Source organism: Camarhynchus parvulus, chromosome 10 (genome assembly GCF_901933205.1).
Source record: "Camarhynchus parvulus chromosome 10, STF_HiC, whole genome shotgun sequence".
Classification (NCBI taxonomy): domain Eukaryota; kingdom Metazoa; phylum Chordata; class Aves; order Passeriformes; family Thraupidae; genus Camarhynchus; species Camarhynchus parvulus.
This window is the reverse complement of record NC_044580.1, coordinates 11340194-11350937: the sequence shown is the minus strand read 5'-3', so window position 1 is coordinate 11350937 and position 10744 is coordinate 11340194. Positions and strand designations below refer to the sequence as shown.

Sequence of the window (10744 nt, the reverse complement as noted above, 5' to 3'; positions counted from 1 at the left end):
TTCCTGAAGCTGTCATGGACTTTGTCAAGGTCTTTATAAGCATAATTACATCTGCCTCTTCCTCATGATCAACCTTCTTACAGGTCCATAAAGACAACATTTAGGCAGCCTTGCATGATGGCCACTCCAAACTATTTCCTTGAATCCTACAATGAAAAGACTGCTGAATGTTGTTTTCCAAATGCCATAAAAATATCATACTGAGTTAAAAAGGCCAGAGATTATTTTGTACTACCCATCTGAAAAGCCTGTTGCTTATCCAGAGCCACCTTTTTAGATAAACAGTGTGGGCTTTTTCTTCTATTTTAAGAAAGTTATAATCCAGAATTACTGTTTTCATGAAAATATGGCAGAGGGGACAATGAACCATATAACTGTCATGGAATCATCACTAAAGCCTAGGAGTTTCTTAAGGATTGTCTCTAACTCTGAGGCCTCCACTATAACAAAAAAGAAGAGACAAAATACTCCAGGGTAGCAGTTCACACTGGCATAAATCATTCTGAAAGCAGTGACATAACAGGGATTTATTCATTACCTTACTTATTACAGTGTAAAAGAATCATATGAAAAAAATCTGGAAAGCGCTCTCCACAGATGGGAAAAAGCCAGCACTGAACTGGTGATGATGAACAATCTGCCTTCCATTTGTAATTCCATCTGAGAAGATGCAGATTTTAGCTGTGCTCAGTGGCCACTTCACAAAAAAAATAATTTTGTAACTGCACTGAATTCCCCTCATCCTCAGGGGTAGAAAACCTGTGTGAGCACATAGGAAATGCAGGGCTCCTGACAAAAGTTTTATTTTTGCTGTCTGGGCAAATTATTATTTATTTACCCTTTTACACCAGCAGCTTTTCTGGGAGAAGAAATGCATCCAGATGTCTTACTGGAGAACGGTGAGACATGTCACTTTGTAAGGGTGAAGGACAAGGCTTTTACAAGGCCATGAAAATGCTAACAGGAAAACACTACTGAATTTTGCCTTTTTTTTTTGTGTTCAAATTCCAGAATCAGCAAGTCTTTACAAAGATAAGCAGTTTCAGTATAAAGAAGTAAGATGATAATAAAAATATTCCTCCAAAGAATCAGTCAGGTGTTATACAGTTGGATCTTTGCTAAAATAGGAAATGAAGGAGGAGGGACGAGGAGAAGAAAGGATAAATTAACAAATAAATAAATAAATAAATAAATAATAAAGCAAGCTTCTGTAGGAAAACAGCATCTGTTGAAATAGCAAATATCTGTCAAACAGCCCAAACCACACTATTTCACGGTATCTATTTTTTCCTCCCATTAGTCATGGTTTGCAGGAGTTTCAGAACCATGGAATGATGCAGCTGTAAAAAACCAAAACCTTTTCAGTTTATTAATAGATGCTACAAAAATAAATACTAATTTTTGTCTTATCTACTTTTGAGTAGATCCAAAGTAGCACAAAAAAATCAAAAAGCACAAAATCACAACAGAGGATATGACTAAGCCACATCAAGTAGATAAGAGCCCAAACTTCAGACATGCTGCTAAATCAAATTGGTATTTACATGTAAATATTTTATCTTGCATGTAAACTATTTGTCTCAACACCAGTAAGATCAGCAAAGCCTACACAGACAACTCATGTTAGCACTGGAAGTGTTTTCCTTCTCAGGGCTGTACTGAAGCAGCACATCACAGATACTGCAGATTGGAGAAGTAAAACTGGTGAAGAATAACACAAAATGAAAAGTATACACTTTTTTATCATTATCCCAGCATATCTATGTATGTTTTAAAATAAGAGGTTCTACTCCAAGGACCAATTTCAAAACATTTTATGAATACCAAAGGACAATGTGCCAACATTAGAACAGGTACTAAAAAGCCCTTATCCCTGTTTTCATGACTGTCCCCCTCCTATACATGATGCAACAAAGAAAACTACACTCTCTTGCCTAGTTTCAACTCTTGGGTTTTCACAGGCAGTCTGGTATGAACAAGAACTGAAATGAATCAGAAGCCATGTGAGAACTCAAATTATGCATTAAAAAAAAAATGGTGCTGACAAAATTGTCCAGCTCATTCACATCCTCTCCCCCACGTGCTCTTCTGTTTCTGCTTCCAAAGGAAACTAGCAAGAAGCACAGAAAAATTTACACAGCATTCTGAACCAAACTGAAGTTAGAAAGGAGAAAACCTAATAGAAGAAGCAAAACTACCAGATACCTTCCCTGAAGAATTTAGGTTGATGTGATCAGGGCCAGGAGAAAAGTCACTTGAGCTCCCAATTCGAGTTCTGCTGCCAAGTCACACTGTGGGAGGTTTTAACCAGACCTGCAAGCTTCTAGTCCCATCTGCAAATGGCACTTGTCTGGCACTAGGTTTAAATATGAAAAAACGTTTCAGACAGATATATTTGAGGAAACCCTCTCTAATCAAGAGTGCTGTTTTACTTCCAGAGCTTTCAAGTACAAAGTACTTTACTTCCTGCATAAAGTATGGGAAGAAAACTGATGTCCAGTTTCTCATTTATACTGGAGATACTCACTCCCCTCACCTAGTCTGTGGAAATTGAACTTTTTAATAAGGTGTGTTCTAAGGATGGAAAACAAGACAAATCTTGCTCAGCTTTTTGCAGTGCTGCCTTCCACATAAGCTATTTTTGCCCTCTGATTTAAAGAGGTATTAGAAGATGTAAGGTATAAAGATACATTACTGCTTTAAATAACTCTTCATGTGAGGAATGGAGTAAAATAGTTTAGAAATAGGTTTGAATCTATTTACATATAGGTAACTATGAAAAGTATGTGTAAGAAACAAATACATTACAGAAATTAATTTAAAAAACAGTCAAAACCATTAAGGAGCTAAATTCAGTGCATGGTTTATTTGCAAGAAGCTAGCTAACCAGCTCTTACTGCAACTACATGTGACAAATCAGAAAGAAACAAATTGAATTGGGAGTTTCTAATCCTTGTGACAGGATGTTCAATAGGGCATTAAATTTTAAAAACTGAGACAACTGCAGTGAATAAGCTTCTATTTTATTTCAATAAATAAACTGTTTTCTCTGTACAAAATTTGGAAAGGCTTAAGTTTATTAAAACATAAGCCACAGACAAAGCATGTAAGAAAAATGGTATCAAAGAACAAAGTCCAGATGAAATTCTGCACCTGCTGCATATAAAACACTTCACCCACACTTAGCTGTGTCAGGAGAGAAAGGAGGCAGACACAGCTACTTATTTCTGCTCAGAGTTCTTTGCTTCTCAGCGTGTTCCACGATTTTTTCTTCCACATAGAGCCCCTTTCTCTTTCTCACTGCATTCATGTACTTGCGGGCCTGGTTCTCCGAGTCTGCCTTCTCCCCAAAGTGCAAATATTCCTCCTCAGTCGTGGGGACCCAGAACGGGTCACTGGAAATGATCTACAAAAGGAAACAAACAAAACAGATAAAGTAGTACAAAAATTCATTAGCATATTTCAAGTCATCAACTGCTGAAGTAGAGAAACCAAAGTAGAGCAGATCAAGCTGTCTGGAAAGGCTGCAATTAGCTATGGAAGCAGAAAACAAGAGTTAAGACACACTCTGCAGCTCTTGCCCTAAGAAACCCACAATAACCTTTCAAATTCAGCTGCAATTATCTGCACAAGTTTTTCTAAAAGCAATTTCAACTGCCCATCAGCAAACAGTGCTAAATAATGTTCACAAAATTCTCAACTTTTAAGTGAGAGGTCCTTATTTAGAATAGTATCACACAACAGTTGTATCAGAATTTATCAGAACTGAAAATTTCTGCTCATTTCTGTGCCCTGTGTTTTCCAATCCCAAGCCCAAGTTGGACAGATGGTTTAAAAAGCACTGTTTCTGGCTCTAACATATTTAGCAGAGCTGTTCTTGCAGCTTTGTAGCCCTCCTCTAGAACAGATTTTAGATCTAACATGATCAGACAATAACTGGACATGCCTTTATTTCCAGTTCATCCTCTATACCCCATACTTGTGGGACTACCATAGAGGGTATTACAGAGAACCCTAAATATGAACATTAGGAAGGGATGGAATTGACCATATAATGTTACACAGGTTCTACTGCAGATTTCAAAAATACTGATTTTTCTTGATTGTAGATTTCCTCACAAGAGACAGTTACAGGTAATATATTTTTTCTAAAAAACCCAAAGGTAATAATGTACTCATTTCTTAAACAAAACCCTCATAGAAAAAGCAGTCCAGACAAGTATTAGTTACTGCAAGAACCACAATAGTTGTAACAACTGAGCACATTACTCTACAATAATTTCTGAAATATTAGCAATAGCACTAATAACTGACAAGGAGAGAACAAATTTTCCTAAATTACCAATTTTAGCTTAATGCTATGAGCCTTTTCTACCATTTCAAACTCTTTTTTCTGACAAATCCTTTCAATTGCCATATGGTACTTCAACCTAAGCAAAATAACCTAAAGCTCAGGTTACACAAGCAAACAAGAAGAGGAATTAAAAAATGATGACTGAAGATGGATGATTTTCCCCAGAAACATCGACAATTGTGGAGTCCTAATTTAATATCTCACGTTAAATAACTCCCAACACAACCACACAAATTAAACTTTATGGGGAGTTAGGAGAATGACTAATTTGTATTAGGCAATACTGCAGGTTCAATCTTGCAAAAATGGGATGTAAAGCTAAACCAACAGAAACAGTTCTAGTTTGCTGCAGTTAAGCACATGCACAGACTAAATTAAGTGGGTATTACTCGTGCTGAAAGTGACAGCCAATCTCAATTATTTACATGGGAAATGACTATGCACAGGCTTGTCTGGCTGAAAACCAAAAGCAAGGAGAGCTCAGAAATAAACAGTCTGAAACTCAGCTTTCCAAATTTTTCTGTGTTTATTTTTCACCATAAACGTAAGGACTATCTCACCACAGAAGAATCTGCTTGAGTCATACCCACTCTGATGTCTTGCACAGGGCCTTCTAACCAATGCATACAAACTTAGAGGTGATTCCTTGACAGCTTACATCAATAAAAAAAGAACGGTTCCCCCTCTACAAGAATTTGAAAGTTTCACCATTACTTTATGCACTAGAAATACAGAGCAAGGGCACTGAAGATGGCATGCTGACTTGTGCTCATCCTGAACACCTTAATGATGTAAAGCTACAAGGGATGTCCCCTTCCTTGATCTGCCTAAAGAGCTGAACAAACAAAAATTTCCAAGTCTAAGAACACATGAAGAAGAAAAGGTGATTGATGCTCAATAGATTTCCTTCAGACTGTACTACTGAGGGAGGTTCTACAGCTAAAAACTGCTAAGTTAAAGACTGTTACTATGCCTTTTGATGCCTTTTTTTAATTGGCAAGAAATGTAACACCCAGAAATTATGCCCAGAGAGAAGCAGTGAAACAGCAGTTCTTGAAGAATGAATGTAACAGAGGAGTCCAAAAGTATACAAAATTGAACTTACAGATCTAATCTACCTGTAAATATTTAGATACTGTAGTGATGGATGTTTAAGAAAATCCCCAGGTTTGACAGACTGGCCCATTCAATAATTGATGACAGACTTGCTCTACTGAAGATTTGCACTAGATATTTCTTGCACTGACAAGAATTCTTTATGCTTCAACAGGTCCAAGGGAAGTCAGCATAACAGCAGGTTTAAATGTACTGTTCAGTATTTATTAGCCAGCAAGGGTAAAGCTATTTCAGCCCAGGGTTACAGAATCCTGAGTGAACCTTGTACTGCTACATGATGCAGAGCAGTGCAGTAAAGAGGTTAATTAGGTTTCAAAGAACTACCTCAGGAGTAGCTTGGCTCATCAACCTGCCTAAATAATTCAGCCACTACACACTGCTTCTACAGCAAGATCTGGTGGCATCAGAAAATTTCTGTTAGAGGACTACACCTACCTAAATGGTGCAGATACACTATAAAAGATGAAATAATCAGCAGATGTGTTACCATGCCATGGTAAGCAATGGGAAAGAGGAGCCTAAGCCATCACCTTTAAGAAGTCTGTAACCCTATCATGACACACAGGGGTGTTACTGACACAGTGACCCCAACAAAGAAAAGTAGGAAGTTTTTCTTTTCTGAAAGTTCTGATTCTGTGAGTGAAGGCAAAGGCACAAACCAGACTGTTCCTCTTTATTCATATCACATTAATGCATCAAGGCAAATGTTCACAGCAGGTGGAATCCATCATTCCCCTGCTCTGTTAATACAGTGCAAGCATGCAAAAGGAGAACAGTCCCAAAGCATTGTCATCAATTTCCTTACAATGGGAATTGTCAGAATGGTGGGTCTGGGTTTCCTGGAATCAGAGCTAAGAAGCTTTTTAGGTCCTGAGCTATTGTTTGTATTCATGGGAACCACACAGGGATGGTTCTGGAATTTGTAACAGGAATTGAGTTTCTGTCTGGATGAAGCCCTCAGTGATGAATTAGATTCTAAATGGACCATTCCTTCTGGAATATGGTATAGTAATTTCACAGAGGGCATTTCCTTTGGATCCTGAAAAATCCATGGGCTCAAACCAGAACAGACATCCAGAAACATTATTTATTCTATGTTGCATGCCACTTTTAATCTAAAATTATTTAAATGTTTCCATATACTACTTTTTCAGTACTAAACCAAAACATATAGCCTAAGACTCCCCTTAAAATCAGAAACATGACAGCATGTTGACAACACTGTTACAAAAAGCTTCATTCCTCAACAAAACCTTCAATCAAAAGAGAACTGGACATTCAAAATAATATGCCTTGCACAGATGAAAAATCTTTAAGGGACTGAAGCAATTCAGTCAACCTTCTATCAGAGGTCTGCCTCTCTCTCTCTGCCAGTGTATTGAGTGTCTGGGAACCACTGAGCAGGGAGGAAAAGAAAATTATCACAGCCAAAGCTTATGTCCAAAGTTTAACAGACAGAAGATGTCAAGAGGCACTAACATTAGGAATAAGAATCTGTAAAACCAATGACATTATGGTATTGTTAGCATTATGATAAAGTACATTTACAAATACCATCAATAGACTTGGTAACTGGAAAACTCAGCACATCTTTTCTCCAGGAATTTTTCTAGGATTTGGGAATTTTTATTTTTAACAGCATGAACTAGCCAGTGGCCTGTGCTTACTTATTACTCAACATCAGAATTGTCTGACAGGGACAACATCAGCCTTAACTGCAAACAGCCCAGCACACCCACGATTACTCCTCCGAGTGTCCACAACAAAGTCCTTCCTCCTTAACACAACCAAGTATTTCTACACATCTGCAAGGTCTTCTGAAATTTATTTTTAAAAGTGAACTATAAATTGAGATCCATGCAGTGGATCACTGGACCAGCATTTATTCTATTAAAAAAGAAGGATTTTCTCTAAATGAACCTGTATAAAATGCAACACAGGAAAATGAACCAGTGCTCAGCCAGCTGATACAGTTGTTAAATCTGTTATTGCAAACACAATGCCTAAGTGATGGAAATGTTAAAGGAGCACTGAAATTAAGGAACATTTTAAATTAATCTCCATTGATTTATTTTCCATTAGTCTTGAGTGATATAATTTGTTTAAAGTATGACTATAAGCACACCTGTAGAATTCCATTATGCTTTAAAGAAAAATAAAACCTCCCAGTCAAATACATGAAGTGTGTCCCATCACTCACTGCAGAACCCACTCTAGGTATAAATAAAACTATTTATAATGTAGTCAGCTGGGATTAGGTATTTCAAAAGAAGTGAAAAGATTACTTCAAATACTGTAAGCAAAGAGTATTCTTTAGAAGAAGAAACCATTCTAAAGCAAGATGTTTCATTAAATATAACAACTATTCAAACCAATACACCCAAACAATGAAGTCTCCTAAGACTTGTTTAGTGAGAGCATGCAGAGTAGCACAGGCAAAACAGATGTCACTCTCTTTTAGCTTAACAACAACACATTAATTATTCAAGCTATAAATGCTTGTATCTCTATGAGAGACACAATCTGAATATCTGTAATAATAATCAATAGAAATAGAAATACTGTGAGCATACTATGTCATACTGTGAGCATACTATGTCAATACTGATAAATGACAGAGTGTGTACTAATCCTGCAAATGATTATGTAAGCTAATCAAGCTTTTCAATAAGACATGAGTTAGAGCAGACCACTTGCAATTCAAGAGGACTTGGAATTTTAAGGCTTAATTTGAGGATGATTTATTGTTTGCATTTCAGTGTCACCCAGATGGCTCCAATAGTGATCCTGGTCCCATTGTCTAGTGTATTTCACAAAATTATGGCAAGAAACAGTTTCTGCCCAAGGCAGCCTAATTATACAAAACAAGGTTGAGAGAAGCACCAGAAGCAAACAGAAGGGATCAGCCTAGTTCATCCAAAAGGTCAGGCAGATTTGGGAACACAGCCATGCTCCTGGTAGCACTTCCCCTGCTGGTCCTTACTGTCTGAAATCATCATCAATGTGGAAAATGCCTTAGCTGGGCTATGAATAGAAAGAGCAATCTTACACTGTCTGATGGAGATTGGAAGTCCAAACAACATTATGGCCTTTGTGAACTGCTCAGTAAGAAATCTCCAGAAACACTAAATTCAGTGTGACTGGGCACAGCAGCCATCAGCAAGCCAGGAAAAACGTTAAAAAAAAAAAAAGTAAAAATAATATTATGCAAAATTTCAAAGATGATATGGGCTCCAGTGGATCAGAATCCTTTCTACCTTTGAAAATTTGATGGTAGAAAGGTACTTCAAGAGCATTTACAGTTCAAGTGGTGTCCATCACCTAGTAATGACAATGACACAGACACAGACTATGCAACTGAGAAAGGTACAGCTGATATGCATGTCTGAGATGTCTGAAGCAGCCCTGAGAAACAAAGAATACAGAGGTGTGTGTGAACACTTGCCTAATTGTTTTTCAAGAAAACCATATGTAATATGCTGGGTAATGCTGCACAAGTGGTTCTGCACTGAGCACAAGTCAAGGCCACTTGGGTACTGGCACTGTGCTTCCAGAACAGAGAATACCCTACATGAGTGTAATGGCTGTGTGGATACCCTGCAAATAAAGAAGTATCCAAAACTATCCCATAATTCAGAGCTTCCATTCACAATATAATGGGGACTGCCAAGGTCTGAAAATGCCTGGTTAGATATAAGAACTCCTCTTCCAAGAAATATTGTTATAATGACAACTTACACAGTAAGCTATAAAATAAACTCATACAAGTTTATTTTGGCTGAAGAGCATCATCCTTGTTTGTGTCTCAAACAGTGACAGCTAAACTTTACCCTTGACTTCAGCCAGGAGCTGTTAATGGGAATTTGGTAACTGGAAATCAAAAAAGGAGATGTGTGGCTCTACTGCTGCATTTTTTCCTATTACTTAAGAAACATGTATTGAGAAAGAGAATTAAAGCCACACCCCTAGAACTCTTATTTACTGTTTCAATTAGCTTCAGATGTTCCTGCCAAAACAACGAGCTTTTTATATCTGAAAGGTTCCAGGTTACTCCTTGAATTCATTTATGTGCCCAAACTGTCACTGGTGCAATAATGTATGTAAAATTACAGTTCAAACCTAGAATAGATTCTCTCTCATTACCTCAGCCTGCTTCCTGTTTAATGCAAGCCTAACAATCTCATCCAGCAACTTCTATATTAAGCCCCATCTTCTGAGCTGTAAAATCACTTACAATTCAAAAGGCATGAATTAAAATTCAGAATATAAAACTTCCACATTCAGAAGTCTCATATTCCTAGCAATTACTACACAAAGCCCTTCTCTTACCTTTCTCCAGAGCCCTGAGGCACGTTCTAGGCACTCTTCTACTTAGAAGGGACAATGATAAAGAATTCTGATTAAATGTGTTTACAGTTCACTCATGCCCCCTCAAGAAGAAAAGTATATTTAATAGTTAATCTTCATGCAGTTGAAAAGATGTGATTTAACAGGAATACTATACATTTCACAACTTTACAACTAGTAGATGTCTTTGACCATTCTTGCTGAAAATTCAATCAGCATCTGAATAGAGCCACATGCATTTCTTTTTGCTTTTAACACAGATTTCCCAAATGGGATGAGAGTTCCATTATTCTAAGGATTCTGCAATCACAAATATCTTCTTATTCAAAACCCTATGATTAAGATAAAATAACATGACTGAGTAAAAGATTTAACTGCAAAGAATTGAGAACAAAAGAAACAGGCTTAAACAAAAACATACTTATTAAATGATGGTTATTATTAATACAAAGTTTAAAAAAATACAACTAGTTCATAATTATCCCTAAGTTAAATATTTTAAACTAACAATTAAATACCAAAGTTTATACTGAAATCAAAGAAAGTACTGCCAAGTAAACCCAACACATCTAACATTTGCCTAACTTTTAACACTAGTTTTCTTAAGCTTGGACTAAACTGAAAGCTCCCATTAATGGTTCCTTAGTGCTGTCCTTTACAGGCAGGAATAAACTGTATAAGCATGCCAGAAGAAATTAATAAAAAAGGAGTATCTGACAAGACAGACCTCGATATATGTATTGCTCCATCCCTTGGGGCTGGAGCAATCCCAACTACACAAAATCCATCCATTAACTGAATTAAAAAAAAAAGGCAATATCATTTCCACAGAGACCAAAATGGCTTCATTTAAATGTAGGGTCTATCACTGACTTTTGTGTATCCAGAGTCCACAAATCATGGGAAGGAAATACAAAAAAAGAGTGA

The 10744-nt window shown here is 37.0% G+C and overlaps 1 protein-coding gene across 3 annotated transcripts in view; it reads right to left on the bottom strand.

Moving 5' to 3' along the window:
- Positions 1–2847: 2847 nt before the first annotated feature.
- The window catches only part of EFL1 (elongation factor like GTPase 1), a 62168-nt gene continuing 54271 nt past the window's right edge, over positions 2848–10744 (bottom strand). For all 3 annotated transcript variants that reach the window (XM_030955028.1, XM_030955030.1, XM_030955029.1), the window contains exon 20: positions 2848–3406. In XM_030955028.1, coding sequence (XP_030810888.1) covers positions 3218–3406 — 189 coding nt within the window. In that variant the 3' untranslated portion in view covers positions 2848–3217. The remainder of the gene's footprint in view (positions 3407–10744) is intronic.